The sequence below is a fragment of the Coregonus lavaretus genome, assembly GCF_964263955.1.
Source record: "Coregonus lavaretus genome assembly, chromosome: 3".
Classification (NCBI taxonomy): Eukaryota; Metazoa; Chordata; class Actinopteri; order Salmoniformes; family Salmonidae; genus Coregonus; species Coregonus lavaretus.
Window position 1 is genome coordinate 29,157,278 of NC_139990.1, and position 25,822 is coordinate 29,183,099.

Below are 25,822 nucleotides of genomic sequence, written 5' to 3' on the forward strand. Positions count from 1 at the left end.
ACTGTTTGGCCATAATGACCATCGTTATGTTTGGAGGAAAAAGGGGTAAGCCGAAGAACACCATCCCAACCGTGAAGCACGGGGGTGGCAGCATCATGCTGTGGCGGTGCTTTGCTGCAGGAGGGACTGGTGCACTTCACAAAATAGATGGCATCATGAGGAAGGAAAATTATGTGGATATATTGAAGCAACATCTCAAGACATCAGTCAGGAAGTTAAAGCTTGGTCGCAAATTGGTCTTCCAAATGGACAATGACCCCAAGCATACTTCCAAAGTTGTGGCAAAATGGCTTAAGGACAACAAAGTCAAGGTATTAGAGTGGCCATCACAAAGCCCTGACCTCAATCCTATAGAACATTTGTGGGCAGAACTGAAAAAGCGTGTGCGAGCAAGGAGGCCTACAAACCTGACTCGGTTACACCAGCTCTGTCAGGAGGAATGGGCCAAAATTCACCCAACTTATTTTGGGAAGCTTGTGGAAGGCTACCCGAACCGTTTGACCCAAGTTAAACAATTTAAAGACAATGCTACCAAATACTAATTGAGTGTATGTAAACTTCTGACCCACTGGGAATGTGATGAATGAAATAAAAGCTGAAATAAATCATTCTCTCTCCTATTATTCTAACATTTCACATTCTTAATATAAAGTGGTGATCCTAACTGACCTAAGACATGGAATTTGTACTAGGATTAAATGTCAGTAATTGTGAAAAACTGAGTTTAAATGTATTTGGCTAAGGTGTATGTAAACTTCCGACTTCAACTGTATGTACCACTGAAAAGTTGACATGTTATACTTCTGATTGAAAAATGAGGAGTTTTGTGCTTTTGTCAGGATTAAACAGCAGAGACCAGCCTCTCCTGTACCCAGCTGTGTGTCCATGAAGAGTGACCAATCTATGGATCCACCTATCATGTTCAGAGAAGGAGATGTTTCCATTGAACAAAGGTTTGTTTTATTAATAGAACATACAGTAGATAGAGAATGAACATGATATGTTCTATTTCATACTGATTCTCCCCTTTCTTGATGTTTCCTGCCAACCAGATGAGTCTCTGAGTACTTCAAACTGACTGGTTTCTTTGTGCTTTTGTCAGGATCAAACAGCAGAGACCAGCCTCTCCTGTACCCAGCTGTGTATCCAAGAAGAGTGACCAATCTATGGATCCACCTATCATGTTCAGAGAAGGAGATGTTTCCATTGAACAAAGGTTTGTTTTATTAATAGAACATACAGTAGATAGAGAATGAACATGACATTTTCTATTTCATACTGATTCTCCCTTTTCTTGATGTTTCCTGCCAACCAGATGAGTCTCTGTGAGTACTTCAAACTGACTGGTTTCTTTGTGCTTTTGTCAGGATCAAACAGCAGAGACCAGCCTCTCCTGTACCCAGCTGTGTATCCATGAAGAGTGACCAATCTATGGATCCACCTATCATGTTCAGAGAAGGAGATGTTTCCATTGAACAAAGGTGTGTTTTATTAAAAGAACATACAGTAGATAGAGAATGAACATGACATTTTATATTTCATTCTGATTCTCCCTTTTCTTGATGTGTAACAAAATATATCTCAGTATTTGTTACACAGTGAGGGAAAAAAGTATTTGATCCCCTGCTGATTTTGTACATTTGCCCACTGACAAAGAAATGATCAGTCTATAATTTTAATGGTAGGTTTATTTGAACAGTGAGAGACAGAATAACAACACATAAATCCAGAAAAACACATGTCAAAACTGTTATAAATTCATTTGCATTTTAATGAGGGAAATAAGTATTTGACCCCCTCTCAATCAGAAAGATTTCTGGCTCCCAAGTGTCTTTTATACAGGTAACGAGCTGAGATTAGGAGCACACTCTTAAAGGGAGTGCTCAAGAAAGCACATATACAGGGCCGTCTGAAGTTTGCCAATAAACATCTGAATGATTCAGAGGAGAACTGGGTGAAAGTGTTGTGGTCAGATGACCAAAATCGAGCTCTTTGGCATCAACTCAACTCGCCGTGTTTGGAGGAGGAGGAATGCTGCCTATGACCCCAAGAACACCATCCCCACCGTCAAACATGGAGGTGGAAACATTATGCTTTGGTGGTGTTTTTCTGCTAAGGGGACAGGACAACTTCACCACATCAAAGGGACGATGGACGGGGCCATGTACTGTGATATCTTGGGTGAGAACCTCCTTCCCTCAGCCAGGGCATTGAAAATGGGTCATGGATGGGTATTCCAGCATGACAATGACCCAAAACACATGGCCAAGGCAACAAAGGAGTGGCTCAAGAAGAAGCACATTAAGGTCCTGGAGTGGCCTAGCCAGTCTCCAGACCTTAATCCCATAGGAAATCTGTGGAGGGAGCTGAAGGTTCGAGTTGCCAAACGTCAGCCTCAAAACCTTAATGACTTGGAGAAGATCTGCAAAGAGGAGTGGAACAAAATCCCTCCGGAGATGTGTGCAAATCTGGTGGCCAACTACAAGAAATGTATGACCTCTGTGATTGCCAACTATACACACAAAGAACCATCCATCGATATGTATTTTTGTTGTTATTCTCTCAATGTTCAAATAAACCTACCATTAAAATTATAGACTGATCATGTCTTTGTCAGTGGGCAAACGTACAAAATCAGCAGGTGATCAAAAACTTTTTTCCCTCACTGTATTTACAGTTGAAGTCGGAAGTTTTCATACACTTAGTTGACTGTGCCTATAAACAGCTTGGAAAATTCCAGAAAATGATGTCATGGCTTTAGAAGCTTCTGATAGGCTAATTGACATCATTTGAGTCAATCGGAGGTGTACCTGTGGATGTATTTCAAGGCCTACCTTCAAACTCAGTGCCTCTTTGCTTGACATCATGTGAAAATCAAAAGAAATCAGCCAAGACCTCAGAAAAAGAATTGTAGACCTCCACAAGTCTGGTTAATCCTTGGGAGCAATTTCCAAACGCCTGAAGGTACCACGTTCATCTGTACAGACAATAGTACGCAAGTATAAACACCATAAGACCACGCAGCCGTCATACCACTCAGGAAGGAGACGCGTTCTGTGTCCTATTGATTAACGTACTTTGGTGCGAAAAGTGCAAATCAATCCCAGAACAACAGTAAAGGACCTTGTGAAGATGCTGGAGGAAACAGGTACAAAGGTATCTATATCCACAGTAAAACGAGTCCTATATTGACATAACCTGAAAGGCCACTCAGCAAGGAAGAAGCCACTGCTCCAAAACCGCCATAAAAAAGCCAGACTACGGTTTGCAACTGCACATGGGGACAAAGATCGTACTTTTTGGAGAAATGTCCTCTGGTCTGATTAAACAAAAATACACTGCTCAAAAAAATTAAGGGAACACTAAAATAACACATCCTAGATCTGAATGAATGAAATAATCTTATTAAATACTTTTTTCTTTACATAGTTGAATGTGCTGACAACAAAATCACACAAAAATTATCAATGGAAATCAAATGTATCAACCCATGGAGGTCTGGATTTGGAGTCACCCTCAAAATTAAAGTGGAAAACCACACTACAGGCTGATCCAACTTTGATGTAATGTCCTTAAAACAAGTCAAAATGAGGCTCAGTAGTGTGTGTGGCCTCCACGTGCCTGTATGACCTCCCTACAACGCCTGGGCATGCTCCTGATGAGGTGGCAGATGGTCTCCTGAGGGATCTCCTCCCAGACCTGGACTAAAGCATCCGCCAACTCCTGGACAGTCTGTGGTGCAACGTGGCGTTGGTGGATGGAGCGAGACGTGATGTCCCAGATGTGCTCAATTGGATTCAGGTCTGGGGAACGGGCGGGTCAGTCCATAGCATCAATGCCTTCCTCTTGCAGGAACTGCTGACACACTCCAGCCACATGAGGTCTAGCATTGTCTTGCATTAGGAGGAACCCAGGGCCAACCGCACCAGCATATGGTCTCACAAGGGGTCTGAGGATCTCATCTCGGTACCTAATGGCAGTCAGGCTACCTCTGGCGAGCACATGGAGGGCTGTGCGGCCCCCCAAATAAATGCCACCCCACACCATGACTGACCCACCGCCAAACCGGTCATGCTGGAGGATGTTGCAGGCAGCAGAATGTTCTCCACGGCGTCTCCAGACTCTGTCACGTCTGTCACATGTGCTCAGTGTGAACCTGCTTTCATCTGTGAAGAGCACAGGGCGCCAGTGGCGAATTTGCCAATCTTGGTGTTCTCTGGCAAATGCCAAACGTCCTTCACAGTGTTGGGCTGTAAGCACAACCCCCACTTGTGGACGTCGGGCCCTCATACCACCCTCATGGAGTCTGTTTCTGACCGTTTGAGCAGACACATGCACATTTGTGGCCTGCTGGAGGTCATTTTGCAGGGCTCTGGCAGTGCTCCTCCTGCTCCTCCTTGCACAAAGGCGGAGGTAGCGGTCCTGCTGCTGGGTTGTTGCCCTCCTACGGCCTCCTCCACGTCTCCTGATGTACTGGCCTGTCTCCTGGTAGCGCCTCCATGCTCTGGACACTACGCTGACAGACACAGCAAACCTTCTTGCCACAGCTCGCATTGATGTGCCATCCTGGATGAGCTGCACTATCTGAGCCACTTGTGTGGGTTGTAGACTCCGTCTCATGCTACCACTAGAGTGAAAGCACCGCCAGCATTCAAAAGTGACCAAAACATCAGCCAGGAAGCATAGGAACTGAGAAGTGGTCTGTGGTCACCACCTGCAAAACCAGTCCTTTATTGGGGGTGTCTTGCTAATTGCCTATAATTTCCACCTGTTGTCTATTCCATTTGCACAACAGCATGTGAAATTTATTGTCAATCAGTGTTGCTTCCTAAGTGGACAGTTTGATTTCACAGAAGTGTGATTGACTTGGAGTTACATTGTGTTGTTTAAGTGTTCCCTTAATTTTTTTGAGCAGTGTAGAACTGTTTGGCCATAATGACCATCGTTATGTTTGGAGGAAAAAGGGGTAAGCCGAAGAACACCATCCCAACCGTGAAGCACGGGGGTGGCAGCATCATGCTGTGGCGGTGCTTTGCTGCAGGAGGGACTGGTGCACTTCACAAAATAGATGGCATCATGAGGAAGGAAAATTATGTGGATATATTGAAGCAACATCTCAAGACATCAGTCAGGAAGTTAAAGCTTGGTCGCAAATTGGTCTTCCAAATGGACAATGACCCCAAGCATACTTCCAAAGTTGTGGCAAAATGGCTTAAGGACAACAAAGTCAAGGTATTAGAGTGGCCATCACAAAGCCCTGACCTCAATCCTATAGAACATTTGTGGGCAGAACTGAAAAAGCGTGTGCGAGCAAGGAGGCCTACAAACCTGACTCAGTTACACCAGCTCTGTCAGGAGGAATGGGCCAAAATTCACCCAACTTATTGTGGGAAGCTTGTGGAAGGCTACCCGAACCGTTTGACCCAAGTTAAACAATTTAAAGACAATGCTACTGTAGTGTCGAGTTAACGTTGCTAATTATGCTGTGCGACAAGGAGGACCCGCTGACGCTGTATTTTCATCATAAGGTTTATTCATAACAAAGGGTTACAGCGTCGATTTACAGATACCTGCAGATACCCGGAGAATAATCGCCCCATCTCTAATATGATTATTCTGTCTTCCTTTGTCCCAACTGTGGTATATATGCTATGTAATCTGATATGGGTGTTCCCCTACAGACCAATCCTAGGAGGACACCTAACGGACTTCCTCTGTTCTATGGTGTGTCACCACAAAACTACTCCCTCTAACACTGAATAAACATCCTCTCAGGTTCCACTTGAAAACATTAGCAAAGTCATAATTCATCATACACTACATATTCCCCCCTTCGAGACTAACTAAAAGTCTCGCAAACAAAAAGAATAGGATTATGACAAGTAACAATTTCTCTTATTGATTATTTTTAACAATAAACCCAAAACACTTTTCTCTGGAGTGTAAATACATTTCTATGAAATATGAACACATCTCTATGGAGTGTGAATACATTACTATGAAATATGAACAAATCTCTATGGAGTGTGAGAGCGAAAAAGCTGTCTGGCAGCCTTCTTTCCAAATATCCATCCATCAATCAAGACAGTAAAATTCTCTCACGGCCCCTCTGCCCCAGGCAACCACCTAAGTACTCCAGATCAATTCATACATCTTTATCAATGCATTTGAAACTATGTTGCAATTAAATACACATGAAAGCCTCAGCAAACAAAATACTATCCAAAATGTCCACACTCAGGCTGGTCGACCCATCGGACCCTACTGTGGATTATCTCTATCCCTGCCTAGACCCCATGTCCCTAAGCATTCGCGAAATAAACAAAAACATCTGAGATCCCCACATGTATCCAATAACATCAAATATCATTCTACAAAAATGTATACCTAATACAGAAAGAATATGACACAAATTATGTATTACACATGCAAATATGTCTATATATCATTGCAGACACTGGAATGTAGTCCACTACACTTCATCTCCTCAGCAGTGTCGACTTCCAATGCATCTTCGATGATGGAATCGGAACCTTTCCACACCTTCCTTGTTCCATTTCCTCCAGTCCCTTCATATTCTCCTTTCATATTGTCCCTTCATATTGTCCTTGTTTGAGTATTTCAATCTCTACATATTCCCCCAAATGCTTCTGGAAGAAAAGAAAAGACCAAACAGTATATTTTGCAAAACAACATATTCAAATTAAAACATCAATATCAACTAAAATTATAAAAATGATATATAAAATGAATCTAAATTAATCACATTCTATTCCCCCCTTTGATTCTTAACAAAATACTAAAATCACACTAATATTGAAACCTCTGAAATCTATCTATCAATACTCCTTTGAGTCTTGACAGAAGGTTAAACCCTCTTATCGTTTCATTCGCAAAACCCCTCAAATTATAGTTAATATTATCTATGTTATCTTCCCAAAATTTTACACCATACCATGGAAAAATCCCCACTTCTCTCTTAGACTTATCCTCCAATGATAGGCTTCCCAGACTATGAAACTTCTCTCTTTCAGAATCAGATTTATCTCTTTCCCTGTGCTTCCCCTCTTTTAATAATAAAAAAAAACTCATATGGAAGCTTCAACTTCAACATGTAACAACATCCTATCCATCCATAGGTAAGAATATATACTCTCACCACACAAACCCCTAAATAACTCCTATCCATCATATGTTTTATTAGAACAAAAACAGCTTTTAGCCCTCACTGGTTTCCTCTCCAATGCTTCATGAAGCGCTGTTAACTGATTTTCCTTCCTATCTAACAAATTCATTTAACCAATAACACTTAAACCTAGGCCTAAACAAATGTTTCCACAACTACAAGGAAAATGAGCTGTATCACCCATCCTAACCCTAATAACAGTCTTTTGCTCTAAAATTGGTGCTAGAGCTATTGGCTCCCTTGTAATCAAATGTGATATATTTATAGCTTTAATAACTGTCAATGTTGAAATAGTTAAATTGCTTCTCACTGTTGTTATAATATACTAAAGTGTTGATGTCATTGTCGATTCATCCATTTTCCCCTAAGCTTTGAACTCTTTACTTGTACTTCCATCTATCACCACTAGTGTCACTACATTCACTCTCAGTCCTAACTCTAATCCCTCACTTTCAAACTTTTCATAAAAAAAATACACTTACAATTACCTTGATCTTCCTGCTGGGAATTGTAAATATAGATACTCAATCACCCTCAATCTTCTCTTATCATTCAGCAACGCATACTTTCTCAATGCAACTGCTCCTAACAGATCTAAACTCCTACCATATCTATCTTCTCACTAAACTCTAAATTTTCCTTCACCACTGTTCTCTCTCTCTTACTACTAACTAACATTGAAGCTTAGCTTACTGTCCTAGAGTTCCTTCAACCCTAGTTTTCTTAACTTTTTTAATCTGACTTTTTCTCCTAACTTTTAAAAATCCTTTTCAAAAACCATTTCACTGATTTATTCACAAAATCCCTTACCTCTAATTTTAAAATATATGATCGGGAAGTCCCCACCTGCTTATGATTTCTTTACACACAGACTTGGCAAACGATTGAGCATCTTTTAGCCTAGTTTGAAATCTTATTCACCTCTTGGTGTAGGAATGTAACCAAGAATAACAGTCACCCTTTTAACATTATTTTTCAAACAGATTGTGCTCCTTCCTATGATATAATCTTTTCAAGCAAATATGATTCCCAAAAACCCTACTCTTTTAAAATCTTCTATCAGACAGCCGTCTGGTGTACATTTTATTGTACAGTTCAACTTACACAATGCATCTCTTCTCAACAATGCAATAGGTATATGTTCTGATACCAGTATGGGTATTTTAATTTTCTCTGATTTTTATAGCAGATCTCAATTGGTTCCTTAAGAGTAATCAACTGTTTTACTCTCTCGAATCCCTATCCTAATTAGTTAATTTTACATAGTGAGATGTGTAACCTCTTCAGGCTGAACACAGATAAAAGCTTTTCCACTATCCACCATCACTTCTCATAGTCCTTTGTTTTCACTTCAATTGTTGGATATTTTTCCCTAATTGGTGCTACCAGCTGACACCCCCCTTCGGATCTTCTAGGCACTCCTAGAATCCTTGCTCCTTTAAGGGTTCACCTGTCCTCCAGATGATCTTCACTTGCTCCTGTATCTTCCTCTGAAATTCCCTCTTTCCAGAAACTATCTATGGATATGAACCAACTTGTACCACTAGTTGTGGCTGGTACAATTGCATTTGACCTTGTTCAGTTGAAGCTATGGCAGTGATTGTTGATTTGGTGCACACTGATTCTTCATAACCAAAGCTTTTCTTCTCCTTCTTCTTCTCCTCCAGTTGTATTTCATCAAGTTTTCTGAGAGTTTCTTGGTCCTGTTCTTTCTTGTTGTTGACATATCGGTATTCTTCAAAAGCTTATATTCTAAGTTCTGTCCTCGAATGATCACCTTCCATCATCTTCTTACTTGTGCTCTCTTTCCTTTCCTCAATGTATTCTTCTTCAATTCTTGGGATCCTTTTCTCAGCAGTTTTTTCTTCTCTTTTGTATCTTCAGCTTCTTGAGTTGTTGTTCCAGTTCTCGTTGTCTCTTCTAAATTATTCAACTTATCCAGGCATAATACACTTCAGTCTATATCTCTTTCTATTTCTTCTTTGCTAATCATTGTTGGATAAAATCCTCTTGAATATGAAGCACCTTTAATCTCCAAGTCTTCATCTTTGTTTTCATCTTTCCGAACCTCATTCTTCTCTTAGTTTCCAGACATCTCGGTTTTTCTTACTTCTGGAGTTTTGGATTCATCTTTCTGGTCGTCTCTGCTTCTCCTCTCTCTATTATTCAATCACTTTCATCATGTTGATGACGTCAGGGTTAAGATTCCCTCTACTAGCTATGGTTGTTCAATGTCAGGCCAACTTTTATTCCCTTTTCCAGATAACCTTTAGTTAATGGTATTGCAATGTTTACCATTTTTAACTATATCAACAGGTGTAATTACTTTCATAGTTCTTATGTCCTTTTTCCCCCCTTGTAACAACTATTTTATATTCCTTTATCGTAAATTATTTCTATTTTAGACTAGGTAGCCTATAGTTTCCTCCCTATTTTTCCTCTCTTTCTATTTTTTTTCTTCTTCCCCAAATTAATTAATTAATCAATTAATTTATTCATCAATTTATTTATTCATTTTATTTTATTTTACCAAATTATTGATTAGTGGCAATCTTACCACATCCAATCAGGAAATTAAATGAAAGTAGTCAACTTCAGAGCAATCCAAAAAATAAAGACTTCTAATCCTACAACACTACAAACCCATTGCTTAATAAGCACCCAATTATCCTCAATTTTACAGAATAATGTCAGTACTCGATTCCCCCACACAACTCTAATCAAACCCACTCATGCACAAAAACTCCAAAATGCAATTTTTATTTTCATCAATTGATCAGTCTTTTGCCAAGTCCTTGTCAAATTGTCATAACATCAATTAAGCTAGGCACACAACATATCCTTTATGGGAAGGTAGGTTTTTGTAAACAAAACAGTACTAGCCTTGATTTTTGACTTGATCCTGTCGCAGCAGACTCTGTCGCGTCACACCCTGTCACATGATGTACACGTCAGCACTTCCGCTCTCTCTCTCTCTCTCTCCTCGTTCCTCTTATGTCTCTCATATGACAGAATAACAAAGAAACAGACAATAATTTAGTAGTTTATGCAGTCACTGAGTTATTACAACCATTCAATATTCCTCTAGTCACATTCGCGCTAAGAATTAACTCAGGAATAATATAAATAGCTCAATAACATTTTTTATTTTATTTATTTATTTATTTTTATTTTTAATCCGTCAACATCTCTCTCTCATTTATCAATTCAATAGGTCATAAGAAAACAGTTTCATCGTCAAACAGCCGATGTAACAACCAGAATACACTATTAGCCTCTAAATGTTCCCTTCTCTTTGTTCCTTCGTTCGTCTGCGTCTCCCCGCAGCACAGTGTAGCAGAGGAGTGGCATATTTACCCCTACGTCACTCTAGTGTCGTAAAATCACACGCATGCGCAGTACATTCATCACTGCGATTTCACAGTGGAAGGAGCTCTCTCCCAGCTCTCTCCACGCTAGGCAACAGAAAGTTAACAGTCCCGTTGTATTTCCTCTCTTTTACCCCTCATAGACAAACAATAACACTTAACAGAGCTCACAAAACATAGGGCACAAAACCCACGCTAACTAAACACAGTTTTGGAGGCTCGACCCATTCCAATGGACCCCCAAGGAAAAAATATCGAACGTAAGCACGCATCAAATTTGGCATGTAGCATGAATAAATTAGCATTAGCATGTAGCATTAGCATGTAGCATGAAGCATTATTAGCAGGCCACGTTTAGCATTTCTCCCTCCGCCGTGTCGTAAAATTCATTTGTTTGCTAAATTTCTGCTACCATGAGGTCCTGCCGGAAATTTAATGAGCGGTCACATCAAACAAATGATTCGTCAACCACAAGCTGAGTGGTAACATACAATCAAATATATACCACAGCCTCAAGCCCCCTGGACTTACCTAACTACACCTAACGCGTTATTAGGATTTTTGGCCCATCATAATGATCACCTCCTTTAAGAGGGTTTCCGTAGATTCACAGCGGTTCTAAGTTACACACATATGCCTAGGCCTTATTCCTCTCAATCTATTCTTCTTGAATTCTTATTCAAGCAAAATATCTCTATAGACACTCCCCCCTTTTTGCGTTGTTTACCAGCGCAAACAAATTTAGAACGGACTCCTATCCCACAGCACATCAGCAACGCACACACGCAAGCTCTTTAACGGTGCATTCTTTCAACGCACACACACAGACACACGAACTGACCAGAGCCCAAAGTTGAGAGCAAACTCACCCTTGTCTGCCTCTGGAGCTAGAGTCAGCTCGGCGCCCATGAATGAAACGCTGAGGAAAAACGCAATACCTTCCAAATCCTCGCCACCATTTTGTAGTGTCGAGTTAACGTTGCTAATTATGCTGTGCGACAAGGAGGACCCGCTGACGCTGTATTTTCATCATAAGGTTTATTCATAACAAAGGGTTACAGCGTCGATTTACAGATACCTGCAGATACCCGGAGAATAATCGCCCCATCTCTAATATGATTATTCTGTCTTCCTTTGTCCCAACTGTGGTATATATGCTATGTAATCTGATATGGGTGTTCCCCTACAGACCAATCCCAGGAGGACACCTAACAGACTTCCTCTGTTCTATGGTGTGTCACCACAAAACTACTCCCTCTAACACTGAATAAACATCCTCTCAGGTTCCACTTGAAAACATTAGCAAAGTCATAATTCATCATACACTCAATTAGTATTTGGTAGTGTAGTGTATGTAAACTTCTGACCCACTGGGAATGTGATGAATGAAATAAAAGCTGAAATAAATCATTCTCTCTCCTATTATTCTAACATTTCACATTCTTAATATAAAGTGGTGATCCTAACTGACCTAAGACATGGAATTTGTACTAGGATTAAATGTCAGTAATTGTGAAAAACTGAGTTTAAATGTATTTGGCTAAGGTGTATGTAAACTTCCGACTTCAACTGTATGTACCACTGAAAAGTTGACATGTTATACTTCTGATTGAAAAATGAGGAGTTTTGTGATTTTGTCAGGATTAAACAGCAGAGACCAGCCTCTCCTGTACCCAGCTGTGTATCCATGAAGAGTGACCAATCTATGGATCCACCTATCATGTTCAGAGAAGGAGATGTTTCCATTGAACAAAGGTGTGTTTTATTAATAGAACATACAGTAGATAGAGAATGAACATTACATTTTCTATTTCATTCTGATTTTCCCTTTTCTTGGTGTTTACTGACACTCTCCAGCCAACCAGATGAGTCTCTGTGAGTACAACAAACTGACTGTTTTCTTTGTGCTTTTGACAGGATCAAACAGCAGAGACTAGACTCACCTGTACCCAGCTGCGTGTCCACGAAGAGTGACCTAACTATAGAACCACCTCTCACATTTAAAGAGGAAAACATTTCTACTGTAAAAATGTAAGAACCCATACGACTTGGTTAATGTCAATTTGGTCAAAATGTTAACTTTGTCATTGTGTTAACAACACTACTGATTTATTGTTTCCTATTGAAGTATTTCGCTACAGCTACTACTACCAAAGGTTTACTGTATTAAAGTTGCTCTGGTCTCTTTGTATTTTTGTCAGGGTCCACCAAGAGAGACCAGCCATCACAGCACCCAACTGTGTGTCCATGAAGAGTGACCAGTCTATGGATCCACCTCTTAGGTTCAGAGATGGAGATGTTTCCATTGAACAAATTTGAGAAATCATTGTTTTACAGATTAATGTGATGCTCACAGTACGAGGCTTGATCACATCACATCATACAAATTATTTAACGCATACCCTCTTGTGTATTATTGCTTCTGTGTGCATGCTGAATGTACAGATGTAATCTCATGTTTTGTCCACAGAGACCAACAGGAGATATCAGAGTCAGAGATTCTCAGTGGTCAGTCTACCCAGACTCCTCAAACAGACCTGTCCTCCAGTGCTAGAGAAGGGTCTCTGAAGATTACACTGCACGTCCTGAGGAACATGAACCAGAAGGAGCTCGCTGACACACTGGAGAAAAGTAAGAGCTGTCTGGATTTACTGTTGAATGCTCCATTATGAGGGACATAGAAAGCTGTAAATAGCATTATAACTCAATTATGTGTTATGTTCATTAATGTAACTTATAATGAAAACATTCATGCATTTATACAGGCAGTTAAGAGGAGATATTATTATATTTGACTAATTTCTAACATAATCCTATGTAGACCCGTCATTTCTGCTAAGTTGACTTGGCAGGTGAAAGAGGAGACTCGAGGCCACGCTGGGTCGAAGTAACACATGCATTAACATTCAATATGCAAGATACAAGAGCAAGTTACATATTAGATGCAAGGGCATAGTAGAAAATGCATAGTACAAAAGGATGTTTCTTCACTCAAGTTTATATAGACATTTTCAATTATGTATGCATCGTTACAAATGCTGATTGATATGAAGCAGATACAACTTTCAGTTGAACAATGAGAACAGTGTGTCACGATCGTCTGAAGGAGGAGACCAATGCGCAGCGTTGCGAGTGAACATGATTTATTAAATAACGTACTCACGAAAACACAACAAACGACGATACGTGAAGTCCTCAAGTTACAAAATACTGACACACGGAACATGTAACCAGGAAACAATAACCCACAAAACACAGGAGAAAACACACAGAATATATATGGCTCCCAATCAGAGATAACGAGCCGACAGCTGACACTCGTTACCTCCGATTGGGAGTCATTAACCAATCACCAAAACACAAACAAATGAAACTCACCCAACCCAACACCACCAAATGAAATACACCCTGGCTCTAACACACAGTCCCGGAGCCAGAGTGTGACAGTACCCCCCCCTAAAGGTGCGCACTCCGGGCGCACCAGCATACAGTCTAGGGGAGGGTCTGGGTGGGCGTCTGTCCCCGGTGGCGGCTCTGGCCCCGGTCGTGATCCCCACCTCACCGCAGTCACCACCTGCTTCGGTAGCCTCCTACCAATGACCACCCTCCAACTAACCCCACCTGGACTAAGGGGCAACACCGGACTAAGGGGCAGCATCGGACTAAGGGGCAGTACCGGACTAAGGGGCAGCACCGGACTAAGGGGCAGCACCGGACTAAGGGGCAGCACCAGACTAAGGGGCAGCACCTGACTCAATGGCGGATCCTGGCTGGTTGGCTCTGGCGGATCCTGGCTGGACGGCTCTGGCGGATCCTGGCTGAACGGCTCATGGCTGGCTGAAGGATCTGGCTGCTCATGGCTGGCTGACGGATCTGGCTGCTCATGGCTGGCTGACGGATCTGGCTGCTCATGGCTGGCCGACGGATCTGGCTGATCCGGTCTGGCCGAAGGCTCTGGCTGATCCTGTCTGGCGGAAGGCTCTGGCTGATCCGGTCTGGCGGAAGGCTCTGGCTGATCTGGTCTGGCGGAAGGCTCTGGCTGATCTGGTCTGGCCGAAGGCTCTGGCTGATCCTGTCTGGCGGAAGGCTCTGGCTGATCCTGTCTGGCGGAAGGCTCTGGCTGATCCGGTCTGGCGGAAGGCTCTGGCTGATCCGGTCTGGCGGAAGGCTCTGGCTGATCCGGTCTGGCGGAAGGCTCTGGCTGATCCTGTCTGGCCGAAGGCTCTGGCTGATCCTGTCTGGCGGAAGGCTCTGGCTGATCCTGTCTGGCGGAAGGCTCTGGCTGATCCGGTCTGGCGGACGGCTCTGGCTGATCCTGTCTGGCGGAAGGCTCTGGCTGATCCTGTCTGGCGGAAGGCTCTGGCTGATCCTGTCTGGCGGAAGGCTCTGGCTGATCCTGTCGGGCGGAGAGCTCTAGCGGCTCCGGTCTGGCGGACGGCTCTGAAGGCTCATGGCAGACGGGCGGCTTTGTAGGCTCAGTACAGACGGGCAGTTCAGACGGCGTTGGGCAGACGGACAGTTCAGACGGCGTTGGGCAGACGGGCAGTTCAGACGGCGTTGGGCAGACGGGCAGTTCAGGCGCCGTTGGGCAGACGGACAGTTCAGGCCCCGTTGGGCAGACGGCAGACTCTGGCCGTCTGAGGCGCACCGTAGGCCTGATGCGTGGTACCGGAACTGGAGGTACCGGGCTGAGGACACGCATCTCAGGGCTAGTGCGGGGAGAAACAACAGGACGCACAGGACTCTGGGGACACACAGGAGGCCTGATGCGTGGTGCCGGAACTGGAGGTACCGGGCTGAGGACACGCATCTCAGGGCTAGTGCGGGAAGCAGCAACAGGGCATGCTTGGCCCTGGGGACGCACCTCACGCCTAGTGCGGAGAGCAGGAACAGGCCGGGCTGGGCTGGCGACGCGCACCATATCCCTGGTGCGAGTGGCCGGAACAGGCCGGGCCGGGCTGGCGAAGCGCACCGTCTCCCTGGTGCGTGGAGTAGGAACAGGCCGGGCTGGGCTGGCGATGCGCACCGTATCCCTGGTGCGAGTGGCCGGACCAGGCCGGGCCGGGCTGGCGAAGCGCACCTTATCCCTGGTGCGAGTGACCGGAACAGGCCGGGTCGGGCTGGCGTAGCACACCGTGGACCTGGTGCTTGGAGTCGGAACAGGCCGGTCCGTACCGGGAACACACACCACTGGCCTCAACCGAGGATCAGGAACGGGCCGGACCGGACTGGCAACACACATCAGTCCTTCACGCCGTGCCACACACACTTCCCTCCTTCTACTCGCCAATGGCTCCCGTACTCCGTTAGCCTTCTCTCCTTTTCTCCCTGTGGCAGCCTCCTGCTGCCCAGTCGCCCAAGCCATGTGCCCCCCCCCAAAAAAATTTTGGGGAGTAACCACGGGCTTCCAGCCTCGTCTCCGCGCTGCCTCTTCATACCACCTCCTCTCGGCTGCAGCTGCCTCCAGCTCTTCACGAGGGCGGTGATATTCCTCCTCATACCACCTCCTCTCGGCTGCAGCTGCCTCCAGCTCTTCACGAGGGCGGTGATATTCCTCCGGTTGTGCCCAAGGACCCTTTCCAGCCCGTATCTCCTCCCATGTCCAAGAATCTTTTGGAGGCGTCCATAAATCCTGTGTAGGTAGGTCCTGTCTCCGCTTGTTACGCTGCTTGGTCCTCTTGTGGTGGGTTTTTCTGTCACGATCGTCTGAAGGAGGAGACCAATGCGCAGCGTTGCGAGTGAACATGATTTATTAAATAACGTACTCACGAAAACACAACAAACGACGATACGTGAAGTCCTCAAGTTACAAAATACTGACACACGGAACATGTAACCAGGAAACAATAACCCACAAAACACAGGAGAAAACACACAGAATATATATGGCTCCCAATCAGAGATAACGAGCCGACAGCTGACACTCGTTACCTCCGATTGGGAGTCATTAACCAATCACCAAAACACAAACAAATGAAACTCACCCAACCCAACACCACCAAATGAAATACACCCTGGCTCTAACACACAGTCCCGGAGCCAGAGTGTGACACAGTGATACTTATTGGGAGTTCTGGTACTTCTATCTCCATGGTGTCCGGACACAGAGTTTGAGCCAGTTTTTCACAAGTTCCTGAGACCTCTGAGAACTATGTCCTGTGTGATCTGAAGCACAGAGTGATGGAAAAGACTTGTATACTTCAGACCTTTTGATGTTAGATATGTGTAAGAATTAAGCAGGTTACTCATGTTATGAATGTAAGCAAAGATACAGTACAATACGTGAGTGATTCCTCACGGACCGTGATTTTTTGGATGGTCATGAAAAATAATCCAAGAATGGTCCTTTGGAGGAAGGATTGTTGACATATTTGAAATTTGTATTTAAAAGCATATTTGAGAAATAATTAATCAAAGTTGGCATATTTATTACATTTTGGCCTTACCCAGGAGCATTGCAAGACCCCATAACTGTTGATCTATATGTGGCACAAAATGAAACCTCATTGTGTGCTCTAAAATGAGTAATACATTTCATTATGCAAGATGTAAATGTACATTTATTATATCATTTTGGAAAGTATGAAAATTCATATCACATATACCCCCTTTAATTCTTCTCATATTTTAATATGTTGTTCTATGGACTGTGTTTTACTGACACAGGAAGTTACAGAGTGGGATCTCTGGGATTTTTTTGTTATGACCAAAGATATGCATGTTTAACTCCATTCTTCCGATTTTGAGTGTCTCTTCTGTGCTTCTTGCTTATTCAGGTGAGCTTGCTGTGATTTGCCAACAGGAACTCAAATCTAATCTAAAGACGAAATATCAATGTGTATTTGAGGGTATTGCTAAGCAAGGGAACCCAACACTTCTCAATAAGATCTACACAGAGCTCTATATCATAAAGGGTGGAAATGGAGAGGTCAATAATGAACATGAGGTTAGACAAATAGAGACAACAACCAGAAAACAAGCAAGACCAGAGATGGCAATCAAATGTAATGACATCTTCAAACCCTTACCTGGACAAGACAAACCTATCAGAAGTGTGCTGACAAAGGGAGTCGCCGGCATTGGAAAAACAGTCTCTGTGCAGAAGTTCATTCTGGACTGGGCTGAAGGAAAAGCAAATCAGGATGTCCAATTCGTATTTTCACTCCCTTTTCGGGAGCTGAATTTGATGAAAGGGGAAAAACACAGTTTGATTGAACTTCTCAATCACTTCTCAATGGAAACAAAAGAATCAAGAATCTCCAACTATAACAAGTACAAAGTTCTGTTCATCCTTGATGGTCTGGATGAGTGCCGACTGCCCCTAGACTTCAAGAAGAACAAGAGATGTTGTGATGTCACAGAGTTGACCTCAGTGGATATGCTGCTGACAAACCTCATCAAGGGAAATCTGCTGCCCTCTGCTCTTCTCTGGATAACTACTCGACCTGCAGCAGCCAATCAGATCCCTTCAGGATGTGTTGACCAGGTTACAGAGGTGCAAGGGTTTAATGATCCACAAAAAGAGGAGTACTTTAGGAAGAGATTTAGTGATGAGAACCTGGCCAGTAGAATCATCTCACACATGAAGTCATCAAGGAGCCTCTACATCATGTGCCACATACCAGTCTTCTGTTGGATCTCTGCCACAGTTCTGGAGAAAATGGGTGAAGAAGGGAGAGAGATGCCCCAGACTCTAACTGAGATGTGCACACACTTCCTGGTATTTCAGACCAAATGGACGAATGAAAAGTATCTTGCAAAAGAAGAGACAGGTCCACACTGGAATAAAACGAGCATTCTGTCACTGGGAAAACTTGCTTTTCAACAGCTTGTGAAAGGCAATCTAATTTTCTATGAAGAAGACCTGAAAGAGTGTGGCATTGATCTCAGGGAAGCCTCAGTGTACTCAGGAGTGTGCACACAGATCTTCAGAGAGGAGTGTGGGCTGTACCAGGTCAAGATGTTCTGCTTTGTGCATCTGAGCATTCAGGAGTTTCTGGCTGCTGTGTATGTGTTTCTCAGATTCAACAATGACAATGAGAATCTAATAGCTAAACCACAGTTCATTTTCAAAACACTTCTGTTCAGAAACATAGCTGCAATTGACTTCCACAAGAGAGCCGTGGATAAAGCCTTGGAGAGTGAGGGTGGACACCTTGATCTTTTCCTACGCTTCCTTCTGGGCCTCTCACTGGAGTCAAATCATAAGCACTTACGAGGTCTACTGACAAAGACAAGAAGCAGCCCACAGAGCCATGAAGAGACAGTCACATACATCAAGGAGAAGATCAGGGAGAATCCCTCTCCTGAGAGGTGCATCAATCTGTTCCACTGTCTGAAAGAACTGAATGACCATTCTCTAGTGAAGGAGATCCAAAGCTACCTGAGCTCAGGAAATGTCTCCAGTGAAAAACTCTCACCTGCACTGTGGTCAGCTCTGGTCTTTGTATTGATGACTTCAGAAGAGGAGCTAGATGTGTTTGACCTGAAGAAATACTCCAGATCAGAGGAAGGTCTTCTGAGACTGCTGCCAGTGGTCAAAGCCTCCAGAGCAGCTCTGTGAGTACATATTGTAGAATGACATTTAAGTACTAATCATCAAATATTCCATTTAGAAAATAATATGCATTATTGAACGACATATGGAATAATACATTGATGTTTGTATCAGTATAACTATATGACCATACAATTATAGGAAACGGAAGATGAATCTATGTCGAGAGAATAAACCAAATGCCATTCTACTTCTACACTACTCATGTTAAATTAACAATGTCTTTGTGAAATCATGATGATCTCTCTGTCAGGCTGTCAGACTGTGGAGTCACAGAGGAAGGTTGTGCTTCTCTGGCCTCAGCTCTGAAGTCAAACTCCTCACATCTGAGAGAGCTGGATCTGAGGAACAATGACCTGAATGATTCAGGAGTGAAGCTGCTCTCTGCTGGACTGCAGAATCCACAATGTAAACTGGAGACTCTGAGGTCAGTATTCCTATATTTAGTCAACATGTGATAACTGTTCACTAGATCAACATGTGTTTATCAGGCTTAAATGTTTAATTTGTTTCTATGTTCCAGCATTTTGCATTTGCGATATTAGGCAACAGTACAGAATGAAACTTTTTATTTTAGGGGCATTTCATACATATCTGTTTGACCATTTAGAAATAAAAGCAATTTATTATGTATCTCCCCCCATTTGAAGATGTCATAAGTATTTGGACAAATTAACTTTTGGTATATTAAAGTAGTCAAAAGTTTAGTATTTGGTCCCATATATTCCTTGCACTCAGTGATTACATCAAGCTTGTGACTACAAACTTGTTGGCTGCGTTTGTTTTGGTTGTGTTTTGGATTATGTTTTGCCTAATAGAAACTGAATGGTGAATAATGTCTTGTGTCTTGAGTCACTTTTGTTGTAATTAAGAATATAAGATGTTTCTGAACACTTCTACATTAATGTGGATGCTACCATGATTATGGATAAACATGAATGAATAATGAATAATGATGTTCGACAAAGTTACAGAGGCACAAAGGTCTGAGGTTAGCATGTTTTGTTTCAGCCTCTAACTTCTCACTCATTTTTATTCATGATTTTTCTAAATCATGGTATTATCTGGAATAATTTAGTAGTGTTAAAAAACATGTTATCAACTAACTTAGAAATAAATTTACTCCAGTCACCATTCACCATTCAGTTAATATTTGGTAAAACATAACCCAAAACACAACCAAAACAAACTGCAAATGCATCCAATGAATTTATATAGTCACAAGCTAAACTTTTGACTACTTTAATACATACTATAAGTTAATTTGTCCAATACTTACAGTATGACTTCTTCAAATGGGGGGACTAGATACATAAAGTGCTTTCATTGCCAAATGGTAAAACAGATATGTATGAAAATACAGTCAAATAAAAGGTGACATTCTGTACTGTCGCCTCGTATTAAACATTTGATCTCAAATCCAAAATTCACTGTCCAAATCCATATGGTGTGGACTGTTTACTCAATACAATCTAAATCTGATAACTCCCTTCTTTCTTTTGACTGATACTGCTTTTTAAACTGGTCTGGTCAGTCTACTCAAATATTTGTAATATAAATGTTTCTCTCTACAAGCAATACTTCAATTATTTTTCATTTTTAATAATGATACATCCGTTTATTAATATATATGGATGGTTTCAGGACAGTGATATATCTGAAAATGTTCAAAACAGTATACTGACACTTCACCACCAAAAAATACCAATGTGATTTTGAAAAGATTTTAAACTATTTGCAGGCTGTCAGGCTGTCTAGTCACAGAGGAAGGCTGTGCTTCTCTGGTCTCAGCTCTGAGGTTAAACCCCTCACACCTGAGAGAGCTTGACCTGAGCTACAATCACCCAGGAGACTTAGGAGTCAGACTGCTCTCTGCTCGACTGGAGGATCCACATTGCAGACTGGAGAGACTCAAGTATGTAGAGGATTTATGTCAATTCATGTTCATATTAGACATGTTTGAGTTATCAGGCTAGTTATCATAATTTACTGTAAGCCAAAGATTCTTACCACCACTCAGAAGCAGTTATATGTTGACCGTGTGTGTGTGTGTGTGTTATATGTTGACCGTGTGTGTGTGTGAGTGTGTGTGTGTGTGTGTGTGTGTGTGTGTGTGTGTGTGTGTGTGTGCATACGCATGAGTGTGTGCGTGTGTGCACATGTATCACTCAATGACTGTATTTTCTTCTGCTCACCGCTACAGTGTGGAACATGGTGGAGAGCACACAATGAAACCTGGGCTTAGAAAATGTGAGTGTTGGCTGCTGTAAAAAATATGCCTAAGAATAAGTCTTCGTTTTTTTATTGCTTTGGTGCAATTTTCATAAGTATGTGGTACATTTTCACAACTCTTAGTATAAAACTCAAAACAGATCATCAAGAAGGAAGGTGTTTCAAAACTCTAAGCACATTTCAATTGACTAAGTACAACACAAAATCAGTCACTTTTACACCCAACTTAATCAGTGTTTTATCTAGAAATACATGTTTCACATTGCAATACATGTTCATATAAAGTAATTGCCTTTCACAATTAACTGCGCACATTACTTTTAATATGATTCTCTTCTCAGAGTCATTGAGAGTGAGAAAAATGTGTTTGTGTAACATTAGAAATGTGTGTGTGTGTGCTCATGTGTGCAACCATGTTTGAGTGTGTTTACATTACCATACAGTATAACATATGATCATTCAACAAGTTTCAAGTTACCTTGACCGTGGCTTTTTAATACCTAGAAACATCTACATTAAATGTATGAATAAGTGAAAAGTGAGTTAACATTCTAATGTAAATGATTATCATTTGTTATATTGTGTCTTGTTCCCATCCCTCAGATGTGTGTGAGCTCACACTGGACCCAAACACAGCACACAGAAACCTCTCTCTGTCTGAGGTGAATAGAAAGGTGACATGTGGGAGTGGGAATCAGCCGTATCCTGATCACCCAGAGAGATTTCAGGACCATCCACAGGTGCTGTGTAGAGAGGGTCTGTCTGGGCGCTGTTACTGGGAGGTAGAGTGGAGTGGGAAATGGGCTATGATAGGAGTGGCATATAAAGGAATCAGCAGGAGAGGACAACATAATGACTGTGTGCTTGGAGCCAATGACAAGTCCTGGTGCCTGTTCTGCTCTGACAACCGTTACACTGCCAGGCACAATAATAAGAGAACTGTCACCTCCTCCGGCTCCCACAGAGTAGGAGTATATCTGGACTGGGTGGCCGGCACTCTGTCCTTCTACATGTACAGTATCTCCTCTGACACACTGATCCACCTGCACACATTCCACACCACATTCACTGAGCCCCTCTATCCAGGGTTTGGGGTCAGTTGGTCTAACTCCTCAGTTTCCCTGTGTTAGATAGCCTCCTGTGTCTCAGAGAAGTCACACTCCTGTTGAAACACAACTGGGTGACATGATGGGTTATGCTTCACTCTAATATAAAAAATAAATACATGTTTTACTAATATTGGACATAAGGCTGATATGCCAAGAAAGTGTTGCCGTTTTTAAGGACTATAATCTCAATCGTCATTTTTCAAGCAAGCATACTTAACTACGCTAGCAATCTGTCCTCTCAGGAAAAGGCAAGGAAGGCCTCAAAACTTGCCACAAACTTAAAAGCCCAACAAAATAGCTTATCACGCAGAACCATCACCAGGCACGTGGAAGTGATAAGTGAGGAGCTAATCTCAGAGTTGAAGAAAAAAGCAGAAGGCTTCGATCTTTTTTCTATAGCACTGGATGAGAGTACTGACATCAGAGACACCGCTCAACTTTGAATTTTTGTCAGAGGAATAAATGAGAACTTTTAAATAACAGAGGAATTTCTTGCGATGGAATCAATGATGGGAACAACCAGGGGCTCTGACTTATATGACAGGTTGTCTGCCTGCTTGGAAAAAATTAATCTACAGTGGAGCAAACTGACAAACGTCACAACAGATGAATCACCAAATCTAACCGGTAAAAACATTGGCCTACTAAAAAGATTACAAGACAAAATAAAAGAAGAAAGCCCTAACTCGGAGGAATTTATATTTCTTCACTGTATTATTCATCAGGAAGCCCTATGTAAAAGTGTGTTAAAGCTGGACAATGTTGTCAAAGTGGTTGTAAAACTTGTCAACTTTATACGGGCAAGGGTGCTTAACCATCGTCAGTTCATTCAGCTGCTCAATGACACAGAGACAGAGCATCAGGACTTGTTGTACCATTCAAATGTGCACTGGCTAAGCCTGGGAAAAGTATTTTGCCATTACATTTTACATTTTAGTCATTTAGCAGACACTCTTATCCAGAGCGACTTACAGTTAGTGAGTGCATACATTTTTCATACTGGCCCCCCATGGGAATCGAACCCACAACCCTGCCGTTGCAAGCGCCATGCTCTACCAACTGAGCTACAGGAGGCTATGTGTGGGAACTGAGAGGGGAGATGGGTATGTTCCTTGATACCGTTGGTAAAGCTGACGACTTCTCCGAGTTGAAAGACACAGACTGGCTGGGCGACTTTGCTTTCGGTGTGGACATATTGGGGCATCTGAACGATCTAAATGTGAAACTGCAGGGAAATTGTGTTTTTGTGCATGAACTGTATTCCAACGTGAAAGCGTTCAAGGCCAAACATGTTGTTCTCCTGACAAATTAGCAGCCAGTCGCTCACTCATTTTCTTACACTGGCAGCACTGAACGCGCCCATATTGCAGTGCCGCACTGAGACATACAGTAGTACTTTAATCGACCTGCATGCTGAGTTTTCCCATCATTCTCAGACTGAGCTGGAGCTTGTATCATGCCCCCTGTCTTTCGACACTGAGAAAGCACCACCAGACACACAATTGGAGCTCATCGACATCCAATGTGACAGTGCTTTGAAGGAGAAGTACAAAACAGCAACAATAGACCAGTTCTATGGCTCACTGAATTAAACAAAGTTTCCAAACATTAAAAAGCATGCCCAAAGGACGCTTGTTTTATTCGGGTCCACATATGTGTGTGAACAAACGTTCTCAGTTATGAATTACAACAAATCCCGTCACAGGTCAAATTTAACAAATGACCACTTGTCAGCTGTTCTGAGAATCTCTACATCAAAGATGACACCAGACTTTGATGCCCTTGCCAAGAGAGGTGACCAAACCAATTGTTCACATTAAGTCTCTATTAACCGTGACTGGGGTAGGCAAGGATTATGCTTTTTCATGGTGATGGTTATGCAGTGATAATTATCCGGCAATGCACTTGGATACAGGTAATAACTAATCAGTCAGATTTGGGCTGAGGTGATTGGATAACTGTAAATATGGCTCACAATGGAGATGAGAATTGTTCCTTAATATGCTTTCCAAAACAGACCATTCCAAATGAAACGGATGCTCTTACCATATGTTTCACAAACATTTTAGAATTGTTTTTTTATACACATCTGCTGTTACATTTTGTATGTCTCCAGTCATATAATACAGTGAGGGAAAAAAGTATTTGATCCTCTGCTGATTTTGTACGTTTGCCCACTGACAAAGACATGATCAGTCTATAATTTTAATGGTAGGTTTATTTGAACAGTGAGAGACAGAATAACAACAAAAAAATTCAGAAAAACGCATGTCAAAAATGTTATAAATTGATTTGCATTTTAATGAGGGAAATAAGTATTTGACCCCTCTGCAAAACATGACTTAGTACTTGGTGGCAAAACCCTTGTTGGCAATCACAGAGGTCAGACGTTTCTTGTAGTTGGCCACCAGGTTTACACACATCTCAGGAGGGATTTTGTCCCACTCCTCTTTGCAGATCTTCTCCAAGTCATTAAGGTTTTGAGCCTGACGTTTGGCAACTCGAACCTTCAGCTCCCTCCACAGATTTTCTATGCGATTAAGGTCTGGAGACTGGCTAGGCCACTCCAGGACCTTAATGTGCTTCCTCTTGAGCCATTCCTTTGTTGCCTTGGCCGTGTGTTTTGGGTCATTGTCATGCTGGAAAACCCATCCACGACCCATTTTCAATGCCCTGGCTGAGGGAAGGAGGGACTCACCCAAGATTTGACGGTACATGGCGCTGTCCATCGTCTTTTGATGCAGTGAAGTTGTCCTGTCCCCTTAGCAGAAAAACACCCCCAAAGCATAATGTTTCCACCTCCATGTTTGACGGTGGGGATGGTGTTCTTGGGGTCATAGGCAGCATTCCTCCTCCTCCAAACACGGCGAGTTGAGTTGATGCCAAAGAGCTCGATTTTGGTCTCATCTGACCACAACACTTTCACCCAGTTCTCCTCTGAATCATTCAGATGTTCATTGGCAAACTTCAGACGGCCCTGTATATGTGCTTTCTTGAGCAGGGGGACCTTGAGGGCGCTGCAGGATTTCAGTCCTTCACGGCGTAGTGTGTTACCAATTGTTTTCTTGGTGACTATGGTCCCAGCTGCCTTGAGATCATTGACAAGATCCTCCTGTGTAGTTCTGGGCTGATTCCTCACCGTTCTCATGATCATTGCAACTCCACGAGGTGAGATCTTGCATGGAGCCCCAGGCCGAGGGAGATTTACAGTTATTTTGTGTTTCTTCCATTTGCGAATAATCGCACCAACTGTTGTCACCTTCTCACCAAGCTGCTTGGCGATGGTCTTGTAGCCCATGCCAGCCTTGTGTAGGTCTACAATCTTGTCCCTGACATCCTTGGAGAGCTCTTTGGTCTTGGCCATGGTGGA

General features: G+C 42.6%; 1 protein-coding gene across 1 annotated transcript; it reads left to right on the plus strand.

The window, feature by feature from the left end:
- Nucleotides 1-839: 839 nt before the first annotated feature.
- Nucleotides 840-23,114, plus strand: LOC311116127 (NLR family CARD domain-containing protein 3-like). The gene is made up of 11 exons (XM_084157381.1): nucleotides 840-1,216; nucleotides 1,368-1,481; nucleotides 12,196-12,309; nucleotides 12,472-12,585; nucleotides 12,756-12,836; nucleotides 13,025-13,185; nucleotides 17,331-19,113; nucleotides 19,365-19,538; nucleotides 20,853-21,026; nucleotides 21,315-21,361; nucleotides 21,947-23,114. The coding sequence occupies exons 1-11, from the start codon at nucleotides 1,167-1,169 to the stop codon at nucleotides 22,471-22,473; spliced, it is 3,339 nt and encodes a 1,112-aa protein (XP_084013507.1). The 5' UTR covers nucleotides 840-1,166; the 3' UTR covers nucleotides 22,474-23,114.
- The last annotated feature ends 2,708 nt before the right edge of the window (nucleotides 23,115-25,822 follow it).